The 23,082-nt window shown below is 37.9% G+C and overlaps 1 protein-coding gene across 2 annotated transcripts in view; it reads left to right on the top strand.

Moving 5' to 3' along the window:
• CLC-E (chloride channel E) overlaps positions 1 to 23,082 on the top strand; it is a 123,070-nt gene that overhangs the window by 5,945 nt on the left and 94,043 nt on the right. For both annotated transcript variants that reach the window (XM_090016989.1, XM_090016988.1), the window contains exon 2: positions 6,941 to 7,331. In XM_090016989.1, coding sequence (XP_089873115.1) covers positions 6,941 to 7,331 — 391 coding nt within the window. The remainder of the gene's footprint in view (positions 1 to 6,940; positions 7,332 to 23,082) is intronic.

The following is a 23,082-nucleotide window of genomic DNA, read 5'->3' as shown; positions in this document are numbered from 1 at the left end:
TCATATCTAAAACAACATGGCATTTGTCATCAAAAATCTTGCCCAAGAACTCCTCAACAAAACGGTCTAGCAGAAAGAAAACATAGGCATATTTTGGAAACCACTAGATCCTTACTCATTTCTAAAAATATTCCTAAAACTTTTTTGGGCCGAAGCCGTGTTAACCTCCACCTATTTAATCAATAGGATGCCATCTTCAAAATTGAATAATATCTCTCCTTATGAAAAACTTTTTAATATGACACCCGACTACAATCGTCTTCGGATTTTTGGGTGTAAATGCTTTGTTCTTTTACATAAAAGAGATAAATTGTCACCTAAAGCAATAGAATGTGTATTTTTAGGATATGGTGAAAATAAAAAAGGCTATAGATGCTTTGATCATAAAAACAATAAGTTATTTGTCTCCAAAGATGTAACCTTTTTAGAAGATGAAAATGGATTTGACATATTAGAAAAATCAAATGAAATTGATTATATGTTTATCAATGATCTTTTAGAAGATTCAAATGATGACTCTTTGAGTCATCCGGAAGTTTTAGAAAATACTCATGATTCTCATGATAATGATGTATCACCAACTAATGGTGACAATCTCCAAGTATACACTCGGCGTGAGGAAGCCCAACCTATTAGTACTTTAGAAAAATTCCTGCGGCTTAATGAACCCCTAGAAGAAACCTCCCTTAGGCGTTCTTCTAGAGAATCAATTCCACCTAATAGGTTTGTCTCATATGAAACTCTTTCACCTAAATATAGAGCTTGTCTAATAGCCCTGCATTCTTACTATGAACCCTCCCATTATAATCAAGCAAAAAGTATACCTCATTGGGTTGAAGCAATGAAAGTTGAACTAGATGCTTTAAATAAAGCTAAAACTTGGGAAATAGTTCATCTTCCTCCAAATAAGAAAGCTATAGGATGTCGATGGGTCTACAAAGTCAAAACAAAAAGTGATGGTTCCCTAGAGCGTTATAAAGCTAGATTAGTTGCTAAGGGATACTCACAAGAATATGGCATCGATTATAAGGAGACTTTTGCTCCCGTGGCTCGCATGACAAGCGTTAGAACTTTAATTGCGGTAGCATAATCTAAGAAATGGCCTATATTCCAATTAGATGTTAAAAATGCGTTTCTTAATGGTCAGTTGAATGAAGAAGTATATATGGACCCTCCGCCGGGAATCAGTGTTAACCAAGGTCAAACCCTTCGGTTATTAAAAGCTTTATATGGTCTTAAACAAGCCCCTAAGGCTTGATATGATAGATTTAGTGCTATCATGTTACAATTGGGATTTCGCTCATGTTATACTGACACTGCTCTTTTTGTTAAACATGCAGGTAATAGTATCATCATCCTTCTGCTTTATGTTGATGATATGATCATCACTGGCAATGATGAAAGTGGTATTCTTAAAGTTAAAAATATGTTAAAACATAATTTTGATATGTCTGATCTGGGTTTTCTCAGGTACTTTCTTGGTATAGAAGTTGCATACTCTCCTCGAGGGTATATATTGTCACAGATGAAGCTTGCTGCAGACATATGTTCCAAATCTGGGATTTCAGATGATAAAAAGGTGGAGACTCCCGAGGTTATCAATGCTAAACTACGACTGGAGGATGGAGTTCTGCTGGATGATCCTACGCCCTACAGGCAACTCATAGGCTCCATCACCTATCTGATTATCACCAGGCCCGATATTGCTCATGTTGTGCACTCTGCAAGCCAATTTCAGCATGCTCCTACATCTGTGCATATGAGTGCTGTGCTCCGGATCATTCGATATATTAAAAATACTTTGACTAAAGGGCTATTCCTATCCTCAATCTCTTCCTTAGATTTACTAGCTTATACTGATGCTGACTGGGGAGGAAACCCAAATGATCGAATCTCAACTACTGGCTTTTGTGTGTTCCTAGGAGATTCGCTAATTGCTTGGAGGTGCAAGAAACAACAGAAAGTCTCATTGTCTTCTACTGAAGCAGAATACAGGGCTATGGCTACTACTACAATGGAGCTGGTGTGGCTTGGAAGTCTTCTTCAAGACATGGGAGTCGAAATTACCGGGGCTTCGAAGCTTTGTTGCGACAACAAAAGTGCCATCTACATTGCCAGCAACCACACTTTCCATGAGAGGACGAAACATATTGAAATGGACTGTCATTATGTACGTGATGAATATCTTCGTGGGACAGTAACACTGCCATATGTCACTTCAGAATATCAACTTGCAGATTTCTTCACCAAAGCCCTGCCTGCTCCTCGCTTCTTGTTCCTCCTTGGCAAACTTTCGGTCATTCCCCCGTAAAGTTTGAGGGGGGGTGTTAAAACATATGTAATAATACTATAATACCCGATAGGGGTATTATGGTCATTTCACAAAGTACCCCATAGGGGTACTTATTTTGTTTCTCTTATTTCACTATTTTTTATTTTTCTTTTTAATTTTATATTTGTATTTTTTGGATACCGAAAAGGGGCCCCACAATGGAGTCGTTGGGGCCCCCAACGGTCACATATGTGACCGTTGGGGGCTCCCAACGACTCTATTGGGAGCCCCTTTGGTCTCCTTTTCTTATAAATAGGGGGAACCCCCCATGTATGTTGTATTGCTCTTGAGAGCTCCTCTTCAATAATAGTGATATTATTTTTCATGTGTGTAGCCTTTTTATAAGGCCCTTTGTATATCCCTTAGTGGATTTCCTCTCTTGTGCTTGTTGCACTTGTCCGTGTGGGACATAGTGAATGCTTTAGCATTCTTGGTTTCTTCCGCTTATTTCATTACAGCTCCTTGCTTTACAATCATCCAATTCGAAGTCTTCTGTTGCGGAGGTTGTGTGCTCGGCAGGTAATGGCCTATCAGCTCAAGGTGGTAGGTGGATCATTGATTCTGGAGCCTCTGGTCACTTGTGCGGAAACTCGAACAATTTTTTGAGTTTAAAACCTGTGACAGGTCAAAAAGGGGTACGTCTTGCTGATGGTAGCTCTTCCCCAATTGTAGGGCAGGGAAACATGTCTATAACCACTAATCTTCAATTGTCGCATGTTCTTCATGCTCTTTCGTTTCCACAGAATTTATTATCCGTCAGTCGTATGACAAAAGAGTTGAATTGTAGAGTGATTTTTGTTCCTATGGGATGCACCTTTCAGGACTTGCTGACGGGGAGAAGAATTGGTGGTGGCTATGAGGAAGGTGGTCTGTATTACCTACACCAACCAGAGGTTTCGGCCCATTCTGTTGTTACATCATCCTCAAGTCCTCTATTGTGGCATCATCGTTTGGGTCACCTTCCAGTGACAAAACTTCGTCGCGTCATTCCTCATATACCTTCCTCAGTTTCTTTTCAGTGTGAAACATGTCAGTTGGGAAAACATTGTCGAAGCTCTTTTCCCTCAAGTCAGAGTCCATCAAGTCAAGGATTGTTTGATCTACTTCATGTAGATGTGTGGGGTCCGAGTAGGATTCCGAATAGGTCTCAGTGTCGCTATTATCTAGTTATTGTTGATGACTTCTCGAGACTATCGTGGGTGTTCTTGTTAAAAGATCGGTCTCAAGGTCCTGTCATTCTTAAATCTTTAATTGCAGAGATCAAAACTCAATTTGACATATGTGTTAAAATTGTTCGCACTGATAATGCTCTTGAGTTTAAATCCAAAGACTTACTTCAATTCTACTCTGTTAATGGGATTCAACCTCAATTTTCATGTCCCCATACCTCCCAGCAAAATGGGGTGGCTGAGAGGAAACATAGACAAATCCTTAATGTTGCTCGGTGCCTTATGATTCAATCCAATATGCCTGCTACATACTGGGGAGATGCGGTTTTGACAGCCGGGTTTCTTATAAATCGCATGCCGTCAAGTTCTATAGAAGACCAGATCCCAATTCAAATTCTCCATCCAGAGGCTCCTCTCTTTCCTATCCCCCCTAAAGTTTTTGGATGTGTGTGTTTTGTGCATAAGCTGGGTCCTGATCGAGATAAACTTGCTGCGCAGTCTATTAAATGTGTTTTCCTTGGGTATCCTAAAAACCAAAAAGGATATCGTTGCTATGACCCTATATCCCATAAAGAGTATGTCAGTGCGGATGTTACCTTCTTTGAGTCTATTCCTTATTTTTCGAGTACTACTCCAAGGTTACAAGAGAGTCAGGGTGATGTTTTTCCTCTGCCAATTCCCCCATTTCCTTTAGAATCGTTCACTCCAAAGCCTGTGGCTCCATCCTCTGGGGAGTCTCGATACAGAAACCCTCCTATAGTGTATACTCATAGGTTACCACCTACCTCCATGCCACCAGTATCTCCGTCTCCTAAGGCAAGTATATATGAGCATACTGAAGTTTCTGCTATTGATGAGGATCTTCCTATTGCTCTGCGAAAAGGGAAACGACAGTGCACTCTTCATCCCATTTCTCAGTTTGTTTCTGAAGCTAATCTTGGGGCTTCTATGAAGAATTTTATCTCGGCTTTGTCTGCCTCCTCTGTTCCGCTTCATCACAGTCAGGCTCTATTCGACCCCAAATGGATGCAGGCTATGCAGGATGAGATGAATGCCCTATGTTCTAGAGGCACTTGGGATTTGGTTGATCCTCCAACTGATGCAGATATTGTTGGCTGCAAATGGGTATATACCATTAAATATAACTCGGATGGGTCAATTGAACGGTACAAAGCCCGGTTGGTTGCAAAAGGGTATACTCAGACTTATGGTGTTGACTTTTTTGAAACTTTCTCCCCAGTTGCTCGTCTTGGCACTATTCGTCTTGTTCTTTCTGTTGCTGTGCACCATGGATGACCCTTGTTTCAGTTGGATGTCAAGAATGCCTTTTTGTATGGGGATTTGCATGAAACTGTCTATATGCAACAACCACCAGGCTTCGAGGTTCAGGGGGAGTGTAACAAGGTGTGCAAGTTGAAGAAGGCTATTTATGGCCTGAAGCAGAGTCCAAGGGCATGGTTTCACAAATTATTTGAGGTAATGTCGAGTTTTGGCTTTGTCAGGTCAACTTCATATCACTCCTTGTTCATCAAGAAAACCAGTGCTGGAATTTTTGTTATGGTGGTATATGTCGATGACATCATATTAACAGGGAGCAGTGCCCAAGATATTTCTGCCACAAAAGATCATCTTCAGAAACACTTTGTTACTAAAGATCTTGGTCACCTTCGATATTTTCTGGGTATCGAAGTTGCAAGAAACAAAGAGAACTTAGTGTTGTCTCAAAGAAAGTATGTGTTGGACTTATTAAAAGAGACTGGAATGCTAGGAGCCAAGCCAACTAATATTCCAATGGATCCCAAAACTCACATGTTCGATGAGAAGTCTGAGTATGTGGATAGTGCCAGCTTTAGATCCTTGGTGGGTAAGTTGCTATATGTGACTGTTACTAGACCTGACATTTCATTAGCTGTGAGTAAAATTAGTCAGTTCATGGACAAACCTACAAAAGTTCACTGGGATGCAGTTATGATGGTTCTTCGGTACTTAAAGGCATCTCTTGGTAAAGGTCTGTTGTTTAAACGAAATCCATCTTTGGACGTTGTTGCTTACACTGACGCCGATTATGCAGGATCGGTTGAAGATAGGAAGTCGACATTTGGATTCTATGTGTTTGTGGGAGGAAATCTTGTTACCTGGAGGAGTAAGAAACAAACCGTTGTAGTCAGATCTAGTGCTGAATCTGAATACCGAGCAATGGCCCAGACTGCAACTGGGATTATGTGGGTAAAATCAATCTTGACCGAGCTTCAAGAAAAAGTATCCCTACCTATGTTAATGATATGTGACAATAGGGCTGCTACATATATTGCCAACAACCCAGTGTTTCATGAAAGGACTAAACATATTGAAGTTGACTATCACTATGTACGTGATTTGATTCAGGCTGGTTATATTTGCACAGATCATGTATCTTCCGAAGATCAAGTTGCTGATGTCTTTACCAAGGCCCTTGCGAGGCCTAGTTTCTTCCATTGTTGTGACAAGCTGAGCATGATTGATATCTATGCTCCAGCTTGAGGGGGAGTGTTGAGAATAGGTGGTTTTAAGTTTAAGCTTTATTAAATTAGGGGGGTATTTGAAATTTTATTTAATTAAGGGCTTAGATGTAATTTTGTGTTTTTGGCTTCTCTCTATTTAACATAGAGAGTAGCTGCCCTAATTGTTAAGAAGTTAACTTTTCTGTGCAGCCGTCTCTCTCTCTCTTTCTCTCTCTCTCTTTCTTCTCTCTCTCTTTCTCTACCCAAGGTTCGGTATTTCTCATCCATCCTTCAACAATTTATTCAGGAGTTATTTCAAATTTGTTGCTTGCATCCTGGCATTCATTATAATATTACTCATTTTCCTCAACCAAAGGGAAGTAGTAGCAGCAGTAATCACAGATGGGGCATAATTTTATCATTTGTTTTTTTAACCATACTGTGCGGTTGTTGCAAAAATATAACTGCTGCTTACTACCATCTTAATAGACTTAAGTTACAGCAATGAGCACAACTATAAAGCAAAAAAAGTTAAGCGGTACCTTAATGCTGGTAAAGTAAGTCCAGCTTTTTTGGAGATTAACTATTATAGGCCAAAATGCTCTTCATAATGCTCGTAAAGTAAGTCCAGCTTGTTTACAGATTAAATATTATCTGCCACAATTCTCCTAGAGAGTATTGCACTCTTGTGATTGTAAACTTATGCTGGTACTTTGTTTATTCTTTTGTGAACTTGCGAATGTATGACCAGCTCCTGGATTCTCATAATATTATAATGAAAATTAGGTCTCACATCTATTTTTCTGTTGCTCTCAACTCTATACAATATCTGAATGGAGATTTTAAATTAGCTACCCATGTTATTTTAAACCTTAGGTTGAGCCTATTAACAATGGTAGATTGTAATCGTGCTGGCACAGGCACATTGTCTCTCATGGTTGCAACTGTTATGATTTCAGGTGCATGAAATACGTGATCTCTTTTGGGATGGTATTCCTTCTCGAGGTGCCTTGTGGTTGAGAGAAGAGCCTCTTCAAGAGACTTGGCAGCGAACAGTACTTGTGCCTGCTTTTGGTGGCCTTATTGTTGGAATTTTAAATGATCTGAGAGGTAGACTTGAGGTTCCTTCAAGTGGGATCTTGTCCTCCAATATGAAGACATCACTAAGGTCATTCATGAAAGCAACTGCTGCTTCTGTTACCCTAGGAACTGGCAATTCTTTGGGCCCTGAGGGGCCTAGTGTTGAAATAGGCACATCAATAGCCAAAGGAGTTAGTACTTTGTTAAAAAGGAGCAACAGCAGAAGTCTGTCATTCATCGCTGCAGGGTCAGCTGCTGGAATTGCATCAGGTTCAAATTTTTCCACAAATGTAACTGATCCAATTGGCATGGCAAAAAAAGGCTAAAAGCATACATGTGGTTACGGCAAAATAAAGTTTTTTGGTGGCATGTTGGATGAATGCCGATGCATAGAAAACTTGTGAAGCAGTTACTGAATTTTTTTGCTTGGCTGTGTTGTCAGTATTGTTGCTTCCATGTGCATTGAAAGCCATTTTATTCCTCATCATGTTTCACTTGCCCATGATCTGAGTTTTTTCAATACTACATTTATAGTAATTATACTGTTCTTTTCTCTGCTAACCAGCTACCAAGCTTAAAATCTATGTTTTTAGAAATCTCTTTCCTGTAATTTATGCTTGAATTATTCATTTACATGCACCTGGCACCCTTAGCGTGTGATGCAATGGAAGTGCTTGTAATTGCCATGGTCTGAGTTTGGGTCTGTCAAAACTACTTCATGATTTCTGCATCCTTTACTAAAGGTAGGGTTAAAGATTGGGTTACGCATGTCTGCTACGTAGCAGCTGCTTGTTGAAGCTCACTCTATTCTCATCTCTCTCTCTCTCTCTCTCTCTCTATATATATATATATGTGTGTGTGTGTGTCTTATAATGCACTAATGTATTATTATGGAAAGTTGAGTAGTTAGCATTACTGCCAAGATTTGAAAGCATTATATGGGTCTACTAGACAATATTTGTCTCAACAAAGAAAGTGCTCACGTGTTCATTGATGATTATACTAAGTATACTTGGATATATTTCCCTACGCATATGTTTATGTCCTTTAAAAGTTTTCACAATTTAGTTAAAAACTGATTTAATGGCAACATAACCATTTTTCCTCATGGAGTCAGGGGGAGAATTTTTATCAAATGAGTTACAAAGTTATTTATATTTACATTAAATTACTCACCAAAGATCATGTCCATACACTGCAAAATATAATGGTTTAGCCTAGAGAAAACATAGATATCATTGCAACCACTAGAGTACTTATTTCAAATCATGTTCCTAAATATTTTCGGGCAGAAGCTACGGTTACTGTTGGTATATCTTATAAATAGGATGCCATCCTCATCTTTGCAAAACATATCTCTTGTGGAAAAACTTTTTGAAATGGTCCCTGACAATATGGGGTTCAGAGTTTTTGGTGCAAATGTTTTTTGTCTTATTTGACAAGAATGACAAACAGACCACCAAAACTATTCCTCGTGTCAAATGACAAAGGTATAATCTTAATGCAAAAGGAAGAAGATGCATGGGCTTGTGGCAGGGAGACTTGTTCTTGCCCTACAAGTTCCAATCTCTGAAAAATCAACAGCTGGTTATTGCATAAGTGACCAGGCTTGGATTTCCTTTTGAATTACTCCGTTGATAGATAAATTTTCCTCTTTTTCCCAAAGGTACTTTAAGGCATTGTTGATTCATCATTTCATGAAGATGCTGCAAAACAAAGCAGCATTTCTTGCCCTGAGACCAAGATATTTAGGGCCCTTCCAACCTGGAAGTTGAAGGGATTATACTCTCATTTAGACATGCCAGCTCAAATCATCTTCCAAAGAAGGGACATCAGGCATATGATATACATGAAGCACAAAGCAATGACCTACAGGCTTCAGGGCGGCAACATCTTGTTTGCAAGTTGGAACTGTTAATAGTTGGTAGCAGAAACTGAGCATGCTAAAATTAATTATTTGCTCAAAATTGCTAGATTAAACCTTTGTCCTGTTTAAGCCACTGGTCTCTCATAGGAGTCTCCCCTTTTTATAACCTAATCTTCTGTGGATCCATGTTGAGACACGATCTGCTATTGGCCACTGGTTGGTGTGTACATTTTAAGTCATCTATGATGATTGCAATCTTTCATAAATTTGGTAAATATGAATTCCTTCCAGCAGCATGTTCCATTCGTTTGATTTCGTTTACTCTCGCAGGTTGAAAAATGTATTCATTGTCCACAGTTCACAACCAATTCCAAGTCCTACACCATATAATTGTTAAAATATCTATGTACATATATAAATATATATATTCTATTTCTATTATTTTCTGTTTTATGTAAACTGAAATATCCATCAGGGGTATTTCAGTCATTTCACCCATGTATAGGTGTCAGCCTATTAGAGGCTTTTGTATCTTATTTTATTTTTTTATTTTATTTTATTTTTTTATTTTATTTTATTTTTTTATTTGTGTTATGTACTTTATGGCTGTTGGGGCAGCCCAACTGGATGTTGAGCTGCTCCCAACGGTCATAAATATGACCGTTGGGTTCACTCCGTGTAATATCGCATATTTTCGTACTTAGTCATTTTATGAGATTTTCGAAAATTTGGCTAAGTCTAGGAGAAAAATCGTTTGAGGCTCGGTTTTTAGACTGATGTCTTTGAGTTTGGACTTGGCCCAGGTCCCATCGATAAGGTCGTAACGAGCCAATCAAAACGAGATAAAGAGTTTTATTTTTTACCTTTAAATTCAAGCGAAATTCGGGTTATTTTTGGGCGAAATCCGGAATTTGATATTAGTGTAACATGTCGTTGGGTGCGTCTCAGAATTTTGAGTGCAACAATATGTTATTTTCCTTGATTCGGGCTACGGTTGGCTCGAAAATTACGTTTTTTAAAAAATTGAGCAGTTTGTCGAAATGGATCCAGAGTTGGATCGGGTTGAATCCAATGCCTATGATCTGAATTATTATGGATTTGAATCTTATTTAAGACCTACTTAAATATGGATTTAATCCAGATTTTGATCCATTTTCGTTTTAGGTATGGGTTTGGATTTTGGGTTCGGATCCCGATCCAAATCTAAGCCCAACATTTTTTCTGGCTTTAAATTTAATAAAAAGCTTTAATTTGGGGTTTAATAAGGTTAAGAAGTCTTTTGAGTTAATTTGGCTATTTTTGAAAGCTTTTAGATAATTATTAATTAATTAATATTTAATAAATACTTAATTAATTAATTAATTTTTATTAATTCCGAATTTTAATTAGGGTTGAGAAGGACTTCTAAATGGAGTCTTTGTACATTCCTAAGAAGGCTAGAGTAAGTTTTAGAAAGAACTTATAAAAATTTAGAAACTTTGAAAAAGTTCAAATAGGAGAGTTTAGAGAATTTTGGAAAAGGGATGGTGAGAATCCTCAAAAGAGGAAACTCTCTTCTCCAACCCATCTAAAAGGGGCTGGAGAAGGGGGAGGGCATCACCTTCCTCTTGGCCTATTTAAACATAAAAAAAAAGAAGGAAATAAAGAGAAAAGAGAGAGGAAAGAAAGGTAGAGGAGAGAGAAAGAGAGGAACAGGGAGGAAGAAGAGGAGGAGAAGAGCTATTTTTCTCCATCCACGTTTTTGAGCTTTCACCACCATTTTTTGGGTGATCTATATTAAAGGTATGGGTTTTTTCTCTTGAATCAAGTGAGAAATTGATATAGATTGGATTTTCATGCAATAATTTGATGGAAATCTATGAAAAAAAGGTTTAAATCTATGTTTTTGTAAAAATATATGGAGGCTGTATGAATCTTCTTGATTGTACCCTTAATTATTTTCATTCTTTCATGCAATAAAAATTCTATATATACTAAAACAGAAATTTTATTGGGGGTAAATGCATTTATTTAGAGGTTTCTACTGATAGATATTGATCTCCATGGATACCCTTTATGTAGGCTGTAGTGGTACCTTGTCACTATTTCAAGAATTTCTCAGTGGGAATGTATGTGTTAGCTAACTATGCCATATGATTTGTTAGCAGTCTAAAATCAGTGCCTTCTCTTTGTTTTGGATGGTATTATTAGTGTCATTTCTCTGCACGCTACTGTTGTGGGATACTCTCACAACCCTCTGTATGCCTATGCATACCCATCAATGGTGTCACAAAACTGTACATACACATGCACATACTATCATATGCATTTGTACATGAATATTAAATTTTTTTGTTCATTTTGAACGGTTCCATATTTCCATTGTTAGAGCTTGTGCACTTTGATCTACATCACACAAATATGGTTGCCTACGTGGGGATACAACCATTTTTTTTAAAGCTTCTAAAATTGAGTAATATATATGGGGACACATAATGGAGTATGACATAACCTGTGAATATCAATGCATTAATCTAGTAAAAATGCATTTAGGTAAACATTTCTACTCAGTCTTATTCTGTAGGTTTTTGGCAGTTCTTGCGGTTAGTCAGCTATTGTGAATTCAAGATTTCTTGTCTGGGTTAGAGCAGGGGGGCTAACAAGCACATTGCCTTGAAATGGAATGTGATTAACATATCAAACAGAGAAAGAAGTTGCAGTTTAGGAACTGTTGTAAATATAGCAAAAGGAGGTTACAAACAACAACTGTTGTAAATGTAGCAAAAGGAGGTTATAACTTGGTACTTTGCTAGCACGCGTTGGAACGAATTCTGATTATGTGATATAATGATGAGAGCATCTAGCATGCCTTTTGAAAGTATTGTTGAGGAAGCAAAGCGTAGAACCTGGAACTTGTTGTAATGATGTATTACATTATATTATTTCTTCTCTTGGTAGAGGACTTTCTTGTAATAAGTGCAGAGATTGAGTGGTAATGGCTTGGACTGGTATCCCCATCGGTGGGGATAAAGTAGTCACGGAGGTGTGTGCTCTAGCACTCAAGTGAGAGCACATATTGATAATTGTTGAAAGTAGGGAGAGATGCACAACAACACAGGTAGAGAGAGGAAGTGACAGAGAGAGAGAGAGAGAGAGGGACGGCTGCAGAGAAAGAACTTGTTTTTTTTTAACTTAATTAGGGTTGATCTCTATATTAAATAGAGATAGTCCAAGGAACAAAGTTACACCCATGTCCCTCATTAAAGAATCAGATTCTAATAACCTCTAGCTTAGAAAAACTTATTTACTAAAAATCTCTTAGTCTCAACACTCTCCCTCAAGCTGGAGCATAGATATCAATCATGCTCAGCTTGTCACAACACTTTGAGAAATTTGGTCTCGCCAGGGCTTTGGTAAAAACATCAGCTACTTGATCTTCGGAAGATACATGATCAATGCAGATATACCCAGCCTGAACCAAGTCGCGAACATAGTGACAGTCAACTTCAATATGTTTAGTCCTTTCATGAAACACTGGATTGTTGGCAATATATGTAGCAGCTCTATTGTCACACATCATCAACATAGGTAGGGATACTTTCTCCTGAAGCTCGGTCAAGACTGATTTTACCCACATAATCTCAGTTGCAGTCTGGGCCATTGCTCGGTATTCAGATTCAACACTCGACCTGGCAACAACGGTTTGTTTCTTACTCCTCCAGGTAATAAGATTTCCTCCCACAAACACACAAAATCCAGATGTTGACTTCCTATCTGCATAATCTGCGTCAGTGTAAGCAACGACGTCCAAAGATGGATTTCGTTTAAATAACAGTCCTTTACCAGGAGATGCCTTTAAGTACCGAATAACCATCATAGCTGCATCCCAGTGAACTTTTGTAGGTTTGTCCATGAACTGACTGATTTTACTCACAGCTAATGAAATGTCGGGTCTAGTAACAGTCACATATAGCAACTTACCCACCAAGGATCTAAAGCTGGCACTGTCCACATACTCAGACTTCTCATCGAACATGTGAGTTTTGGGATCCATTGGAATATTAGCTGGCTTGGCTCCTAGCATTCCAGTATCTTTTAATAAGTCCAACACATACTTTCTTTGAGACAACACTAGGCCCTCTTTGTTTCTTGCAACTTCGATACCTAGAAAATATCGAAGGTGACCAAGATCTTTAGTAACAAAGTGTTTATGAAGATGATCTTTTGTGGCAGAGATATCTTGGGCACTGCTCCCTGTTAATATTATGTCCTCGACATATACCACCATAACAACAATTCCTGCACTGGTTTTCTTGATGAACAAAGAGTGATCTGAAGCTGACCTGACAAAGCCAAAACTCGACATTACCTCAAATAATTTGTGAAACCATGCCCTTGGACTCTGCTTCAGGCCATAAATAGCCTTCTTCAACTTGCACACCTTGTTACACTCCCCCTGAACCTCGAAGCCTGGGGGTTGTTGTATATAGACAGTTTCATGCAAATCCCCATACAAAAAGGCATTCTTGACATCCAACTGAAACAAGGGCCATCCTTGGTGCACAACAACAGAAAGAACAAGACGAATAGTGCCAAGACGAGCAACTGGAGAGAAAGTTTCAAAAAAGTCAACACCATAAGTCTGAGTATACCCTTTTGCAACCAACCGGGCTTTGTACCGTTCAATTGACCTATCCGAGTTATATTTAATGGTATATACCCATTTGCAGCCAACAATATCTGCATCAGTTGGAGGATCAACCAAATCCCAAGTGCCTCTAGAACATAGGGCATCCATCTCATCCTGCATAGCCTGCATCCATTTGGGGTCGAATAGAACCTGAGTGTGATGAAGCGGAACAGTGGAGGCAGACAAAGCCGAGATAAAATTCTTCATAGAAGCCCCAAGATTAACTTCAGAAACAAACTGAGAAATGGGATGAAGGGTGCACTGTCTTTTCCCTTTTCGCAGAGCAATAGGAAGATCCTCATCAATAGCAGAAACTTCAGTATGCTCAGAGATACTTGCCTCAGGAGAAGGAGATAATGGGGGCATGGAGGTAGGTGGTAACCTGTGAGTATACACTATAGGAGGGTGTCTATATCGAGACTCCCCAGAGGATGGAGCCACAGGCTTTGGAGCGAACGACTCTAAAGGAAAAGGGGGAATTGGCAGAGGAAAAACATCACCCTGACTCTCTTGTAACCTTGGAGTAGTACTCGAAAAATAAGGAATAGACTAAAAGAAGGTAACGTCCGCACTGACATACTCTTTATGGGATATAGGGTCATAGCAACGATATCCTTTTTGGTTCTTAGGATACCCAAGGAAAACACATTTAATAGACTGCGCAGCAAGTTTGTCTCGATCAGGACCCAGCTTATGCACAAAACACACACATCCAAAAACTTTAGGGGGGATAGGAAAGAGAGGAGCCTCTGGATGGAGAATTTGAATTGGGATCTGGTCTTCTATAGAACTTGACGACATACGATTTATAAGAAACCCGACTGTCAAAACTGCATTGCCCCAGTATGTAGCAGGCATATTGGATTGAATCATAAGGCACCGAGCAACATTAAGGATTTGTCTATGTTTCCTCTCAGCCACCCCATTTTGCTGGGAGGTATGTGAACATGTAAATTGAGGTTGAATCCCATTAACAGAGTAGAATTGAAGTAAGTCTTTGGATTTGAACTCAAGGGCATTATCAGTGCGAACAATTTTAACACATATGTCAAATTGAGTTTTTATCTCTGCAATTAAAGATTTAAGAATGACAGGACCTTGAGACCGATCTTTTAACAGGAACACCCACGATAGTCTTGAGAAGTCATCAACAATAACTAGATAATAACGACACTGAGACCTATTCGGAATCCTACTCGGACCCCACACATCTACATGAAGAAGATCAAACAATCCTTGACTTGATGGACTCTGACTGGAGGGAAAAGAGCTTCGACAATGTTTTCCCAATTGACATGTTTCACACTGAAAAGAAACTGAGGGAGGTATATGAGGAATGACTCGACGAAGTTTTGTCGTTGGAAGGTGACCCAAACGATGATGCCACAATAGAGGACTTGAGGATGATGTAACAGCAGAATAGGCCGAAACCTCTGGTTGGTGTAGGTAATACAGACCATCTTCCTCATAGCCACCACCAATCCTTCTCCCCGTCAGCAAGTCCTGAAAGGTGCATCCCATAGGATCAAAAATCACTCTACAATTCAACTCTTTTGTCATTCGACTGGCGGATAATAAATTCTGTGGAAACGAAGGAGCATGAAGAACATGCGACAATTGAAGAGTAGGGGTAATAGACATGTTTCCCTGCCCTACAATTGGGGAAGAGCTACCATCAGCAAGACGTACCCCTTTTTGACCTGACACAGGTTTTAAACTCAAAAAGTTGCTCGAGTTTCCGCACAAGTGACCAGAGGCTCCAGAATCAATGACCCACCTACCACCTTGAGCCGATTGGCCATTACCTGCCGAGCACGCAACTTCTGCAACAGAAGACTTCGAATTGGATGATCGTAAAGCAAGAAGCTCGTCATATTCAGCCCTGCTAAGAGTTACACAATCATTGGAGGAATCTGCATCTGATTTAACCACTTGAGCCATAATATAAACTAATGGGCTTGATTCACAAAATGCAGGAGCAACCACACGCGCATACCCACAATCAACTACAAGCCCGACTATATCAAGGTTTGACTTCACCAATGAAATCTGAGAAACACAACCTTCGACTGTTCAGATCCAAACTTCAAATATAATTTTAAAGAAACTTGACCAAAACCTTCCACCTCAACCAAAGATGGCCATAGGTTGTAAATCACGATCACACATCCAACACGACTTAGAGTGCACAGTGCCCAACACAGAATCCCACTTCAAAAGACAAGGTTCCCACAATACAGCACATACGATAGCGTATGTGACGATCACTCATCAGCCAGAACCGACGACCATCATCTATACTTCAACACGGAATCCCTCGACAATAAAAAAAAATTTCACATAAGCATGATATTTTTCCAACACAGCAGATATTTTCCAACACAACAAAGAAACAATCTTGCTGTTTCCACGACAGAACTTCTGGAAAAATAAATTTCAAGACAGCATATCTGGTACCAAAACTAATATGCGTCTTTCACATAAAAAAAATCACGACAACAGAAAATATACCCAGCAGGAATCACGGTATCACGAGATGCTGAAATCACGACAACAGATGTTGAACACATATTGGCTTATGCTGGAAATCACGACAGCTAAAAACAGGAAAAAAAAATCACGACAAGGACACGATAAACAGATCACAGCAGCAGCAGATCTCTATCCTAAATGGCGTAAACAAATCCCAGACGCATCACATCTCGATCACACAGCCACACGGAAAGACATCCGTTATCAGCTGCCACACCCATTACGACAACAGAAAACACTCTCACGATGCTCCTCAGATCTGATAACAGATCTGGACTAGATCTGCCATCAGATCTCACAAAAAAAAATTAATACACACCTGGTTCCAATATAGGTTTTTTTTTTTATGTAAAAATCTGTGTCGACAACACAGAGAATCAAATCAGACCAGCGGCATCACACGACCCACGCATTGGGTGCTTCCACGATCTGAGTGCTTCCACGATCTGAGTGCTTCCACGATCAGCCACTTTCCACATTTCACGATACATGATGCAGCTTGCTGCAGTTTTCCACGATCAGCAACTATATCCCAGGAGGGGACGCTGCTCTGATACCATGTTGAAAGTAGGGAGAGATGCACAGCAACACAGGTAGAGAGAGGAAGTGACAGAGAGAGAGAGAGAGGAGAGAAAGGGAGAGAGAGAGAGGGACGGCTGCAGAGAAAGAACTTGTTTTTTTTTTAACTTAATTAGGGCTGATCTCTATATTAAATAGAGATAGTCCAAGGAACAAAATTACACTCATGTCCCTCATTAAAGAATCATATTCTAATAACCTCTAGCTTAAAAAAACTTATTTACTAAAAACCTCTTAGTCTCAACAATAATCATCCATAAGTAGTAGATAGTTGAAAAACCAGAACTCTGTCAGTTGATTTTATTCTTCATTTATGGGAACTCAATACTGGGAATTAGTGTGTATTAGTCTATGACATAAAGGTGTCAAGTATTGATTGTAGATCTGACTTGTTTTCAGGAGCATTTGGAATATGTTCGATTTCTAATATTTGCACCCAAACTTTTCCTTGTTTATGTTTGCTATCTTAGTAAACATTTACCGACATGAAGTGTTTACACATGATATGCTTGCAAGCATTCATCTAACATTCATAGTAGCAAACATTATTGGTATTCTCAAAATGTCACTAAAATGTCATGAAATTGCACACCTGCACCGATACAGCCTGTGTAGGGTAGCGGCTGGGTTTTGTTTCAAAAACAAAAAAAAACTGAAAATAAAAGTTTTAAAAACAGAGCTTGTGGTGGGTGGCCTGCTACCCCCAGCTGATTGGGTTCAGCTGGGTGGGGTTTGAACCCCTAGCCGACAGGATCGACAAGGCTATAGACCTACTTCAAAAAAAATGTGATTAATGAATTATATTTTTGAAAACAAAGTTTTTATAAATAAAAAGAGACTTTGTTTTAGACAGGCAGGTGGCTTGTTTGGGATGAGCTGGGTCGGCGCTGAACCCTAGTCGTCGGTGTCGGCTAGGCTTGATAAGCCAACTTAAAAAAAAATATATATATATATATATATATATATAACACTTATGTTATTTAAGTTAAGAATTAGATATTTAATATGCATGTTAAAATTCCAGAATTTCGTTATATACATGTGGGTTGATTTGAATTCATGTTGTGAATGAAAACTTTCACATGCTTTGAATTGATATGATATACTTAAGTATTATGCTATACGAAGTTTGTTTCAAGTGCATGTGCATACATGAATTAATATGTGTTTCGCATGTACATAAATGCATTGATTGTTCACTTGTCCAAATTGAGATGATTCATGAATGAAAGCATGTTTGTGGAATGGTTATATAAAGGTACATGCACATGAATACTGAATATATGCATATGAAGGTGATATATCATGCACATGTTAAATTGACATATATGAATGCGCATTTTAAAAGCATGTTGACATCATTTCATTTATAGCATGATTGTTTCAATTTTTACATATGATGCATCGATGATCAATGGATCATCGCAGGCCTGGTGAGTCCTGAGCTTGGATTGCTCATTCGATTGTTTTTTATGCATTGCAAAAATCACATTGATATTGTTTTCTATATTGCACTGTTCTATGTTTCTTACGGGGAGCTGGAGTCTCGTGATGAGCCTCACATTTGAAAATGCGAATTTGCGATATTAATTTGGCATGCTGAATTGCAAATTAATGAAACAACTATTAATAATAACTTAAAGAAAAAGAACATTGTAATGTACTTTTTAAGATGTCTCGTCGGGAGTACAAGACTCTTGGAATTACGGTTTTGGGGAAACCACTAGGATACAAAAAATCCGTGTGCATTGTTGTTGCCCCTGAACCCGATATTGAGGTTCTTGCTCTTGGCCACAGTTTTAGGGAGTTTCCGCCACTTTGCTTGGGGGTGGTGTGTAGACATAGCTGTTGTTTTGGTATACCAAGAAGTGACACTTGTGGATGCTGTTTTCCCTAGTGTCCCGACATTTGATGTTGTTTTCTAATGTTTCGATGGATGTTGTTTTCTGATATCGGTCGAGGGCTAAGTTTGGAACCCAGTAATAAAATACAAATTGTGTGTTAAGCTACTTTGGGAACCTAACTTGACCTCGAAGATTTTACCCGTTTGGTGTATTCGCAGGCAGCGGTAATTAAAAAGAGAAACTTAAATTGTGTGCATTTATTAAGGACATGCATATGAAAAGAAAATTCTAATAAGAGGTAATAATTTGCCCATGCATTGCACTGAAGTCATGCATATTCCTGCTATGCATTTGGTCATGCATATTTACATGTTACCTTAACTATTAAATGTTGATGAATGCATAATGTTGTCCCCTAATGCATGTTAAATAGTTGTATTGCTTAAATTGTGATCTCTATTATTTATTAAATGTTCCCTCATGCTTAATAATTGTCTCTATTGCATGAATGCTTAATTGAATCATGGATTTGTCGTAAATGTATTTTTTCTAAAATATTGTATGAATTCTTATCTATATTCTTTTTGCTCATTTGTTTCATTAGAGGTACTTGTACTCAGGAATTCGATTTTGACACCCCTACCTCTGTGGTTTTTCGCAGCCGCAGGAGATCAGTGAAGCGACTCGCTTCTGGGAGAGCTACGAGTGCTACACGTTTGCTAGACAACTTAACAGAGAGACAACGTGGCTCAACTTTTCTTTAGTTTCCCTTTATATTTAATTATTCATGCACTCTGAATTTCCTTATGCAATTGTCTCGAGACTATCATCAATTATTCAATAAAAGTTTGGTTTGGTTTGGTATGAATGATAAATGTAAGATCCTTTGTGGTTGGTTGGGTTATCCAATGGTGAGTGAAACTGTAAAGGCCCTGAGTCTCTGGGAATGTTTTCGCAATTGATTTTAAAAAAAAAAAATCTGCATTTTCAAGGGGTATGAGTTAGGGTCGTTACACTCCGTCTTGTATTATAAATAGGGGTTGAAACCCTTTGTAATTTCTATGATTTTCTAAGTATTTCTTAGTGAATCTTATATTTTACATCATGTTGTGTGTGCCTTTAGTGGCTATTGTGTATGCCTGGTGGCTAATTGTGTTTGTGTATTATGTTCTTGAGATTGTTCTCAGTTTGTATAATCTTTAGATGAATTAGTGCTTGTGCACTTCATTTGTATTTGTGTTGATCTTTATTAGGATCTCTTTTTTATTTTCGCTTGTTTTATTATATAGTATCAAAGCTCAAGGCTCTTGTATTTGTGTAACTCTTCTCCAAAAGTTCGTGATTGCTAAGGAAGATCCATCCACAAGCAAAGTCTCACTCGATCCAAATGGGCGAAAAAGAATCCATAACAGTGATTGCCTTCAAGCTAAATGACTCCAACTATTTGACATGGGCCGCTGCGATAGAGCACCACATTAAGGGGAAAAAATTATGGGGGTATATGAGTGGTACCACATGTGAACCACAACTCATACTCACCAAAAAGGATGGTGACCAAGTGAAGAGTCTCCATGATGAAGAAAGAGAGGTTGCACTCAAAGAACACTACATCAAAGTGGAAGATTGAGAAGCCGAAAATGCCCAAATTCTTTGTTGGTTTATTAATAACATGAACCTCAAGATTGTGGCAAGCATAGTCAAATTTAAAAATGAATGTGAGGCACGACTTTTTCTTAGATGTATGTTCGTGTAAAAAGACTTTGCACAAAAATACTTTTTACAAGAAAAGATTTGAGGTGTTAAACAAGTAGATAAGAGTGTGAGAGATTACTATGGTACTCTCTCACCTCTTTGGGATGAATTAGCCTTGCTTGAACCTATATGGGAAAGTTCCGCCATTGAAAAAAGGCAAAAGCAACTTGTGGAGGAACATTTGTTTTCCTTCCTATTCTGGTTAAGACTTAAATTTGAGCAAGTTAGGTCCAATATCTTGCATAGGACCAAAATTACCTCAATTGATGATGCACTTGGAGAAATATACCTAGCTGTGGCAAAAGGAAGTTAGGAGGTTCTTGCCGTGTCAAGACCCGGTAATACTGTTAAAGCATATAAATCTCCTCAATTTTGGAAGAATAACAATGGAGGAGGAACATACAACAATGGAGGAAGAAGAGTTATTTCTCATTTTTGTCAAGAGGTGGAACACATTAGACCAGATTGTCCTAAGCTCAAAAGAAAGGTAGCAACCGTTGAAGAAATACTACCAAAAAAAGGTAGAGGAGGTACCTTGAGAGAAGAACTTAAGAATTCTATTAAACATCTAATGAGCATTTCAATTTCTTAAGGACTCCTCCACATCCACTTTCGGTGCCACCATATCTACTTCCTCTCCTCCATGTATGCTTTCTTGGATTATTGACTCTGGTGCCTTTTTTCACATTACCCTTTTAGAATCTCTCTTATCTGAATGCACAAAATCCTTTTATAACTCTTGTGTTTTTATGGCCGATGAAACTAATCTTGAAATCAAAGTATTGAAACGTTTTCAAACATTTCAAAAAATTATCAAGTACCTAAAGTTAGAGTTGTTCCAAAACATAATTTAAATCTTTTATCCGTCTCTCAAATCTCAGATTATGAGTATAAAGTCTCCTTCTCGTAAAAAAATATTAGGTGTATGATCGTCAGTCAGGGAAGCTGATTGGGGAAGGCTATAGGAAGGGAAACCTCTACTAAATGAATTTTCTTGGTATTCCCAAAAAATCATTTTGTAATTTTGCCAAGGAAAAAAATATTTATGTATGAAATAAAAAATTTATCTAAGTTATCTCTTTTTTTGTTTTTGAAAAGCTCTTGTAATAAACAATTTATATGTAACAAATATATTCTTGAAAAAATGAAGAAGATTCTTTTGGTCCTAGAACTTTTATTTCATCAAAACCATTTTCAAACCAATATGGTCATTTTTCGATCAGATTCAAGGGGAGAATATTTGTATAATGACTTAAAAAATTATTTAAAAGAAAATGAGATTTCACACCAAAGATCTTGTCCAAATACTCCTCAACAAAATGGTTTAGTTGATAGAAAGTATCGATATATAATTGAAACTACAAGAACTTTGCTTATCTAAAAAAAATGTTTCAAATTTTTTTTTGTGCTGTAAGTGCCCTAACTACAGTTTATCTTATCAACCGAATGCCTTCATCCACTTTTCAAAACATATCTCCATTTGAAAAACTATATCAAACCATCCTTGATCTAAGAATCTTAAGAATCTTTGGATGCAAATGTTTTGTGCTTATTGACAAAAAAAATAAATTATCTCTCAAAGCTATTAAATGTGTGTTTTTTGGTTATGCTAATAACAAAAATGTGTATAGATGCTATGATAATAAAAATGACAAATTATATGTCTCAAAAAATGTTAACTTTCTCGAAAATGAAAATAGTTTTAATTTTGATAAGCCTAAGTATAGTTTTGAGTATTCCTTTTTGTTTGATTTATTGCCAAATAAGACCCCTGATGGTGGTATGCATGATAATGATATGCATATTAATGACTTTGGTATTCCTATGTAAGATACCCAGACTCATGATATTCAAACTTATTATAGAAGAACTCTTGATCATCCTCCATGTGCACTTAATATATACTTACAAAACCAAAATCTAGGAGAATCTAGTATTAGGAAATCTAGTAGATCCTCTAGACATTATGAAAGATTTGTGCCTTATAAGACTTTTTCTCCTAGATATAGAGCTTGCCTTTTGTCTATTCACTCTTTTTATGAACCCGCAACCTATAAAGAGGCTAAGGAAATTTTCGAATGGAGCCAAGACTTGGAAAATTTAATAATTACCCATAGGAAAAAAAGATTATAAGATGTAGGTGGGTCTATAAGGTCAAAACAAAAGGAGATGGATGTAACGACCCCAACTCATACCCGTGAAAAACTGTTAATTTTTTTTTTTTTAAAACAAGTGCTGAAACATTCCCAGAAACTCGGGGCCCTTACAGTTTAAACACAACCACCACCACCACCATCACCACAAGGGATCTTATATCCCTCATCCAAACAAAGCACCAACTTCATTTATTAAAATGCATAAGGTCTGAGACATAAGCAAATAAATTGTAAATAAAGCAAAAAGAAGAGCTACGTTGTACAAAGGTATTTGCCAAACAGTCATGTAGTCCCCTCGTAGCTCCTCTCAAAGCAAGTCACCTCACTGAGCATCTGAGGCTACGAAAAACACAAAAGTAGGGGTGTCAGAATCCAAAGAATTTTGTGTACGAATCTTTTTAATGAAACAAATAAGTAAAAAGACATTTAGCATGCATTAGGGAACAAACATCATGCATTCACCAATATATCACAATTAAAGAAACAAGTGAATATACATGATCTAATGCATAACAGAAATATGTATAATTTCAGTGCACATGCATGAATAAATTATTATCTTTTATCAGAGTTTTTTTTTCATATGCATGTTCCTATTAAATGCACATAATGTCAGTTCCTC

The sequence above is a fragment of the Nuphar pumila genome, chromosome 9, assembly GCF_984573655.1.
Source record: "Nuphar pumila chromosome 9, dmNupPumi1.hap1.1, whole genome shotgun sequence".
NCBI lineage: Eukaryota > Viridiplantae > Streptophyta > Magnoliopsida > Nymphaeales > Nymphaeaceae > Nuphar > Nuphar pumila.
The sequence above is the reverse complement of the archived record's forward strand: the minus strand, read 5'-3'. Positions and strand labels throughout refer to the sequence as shown.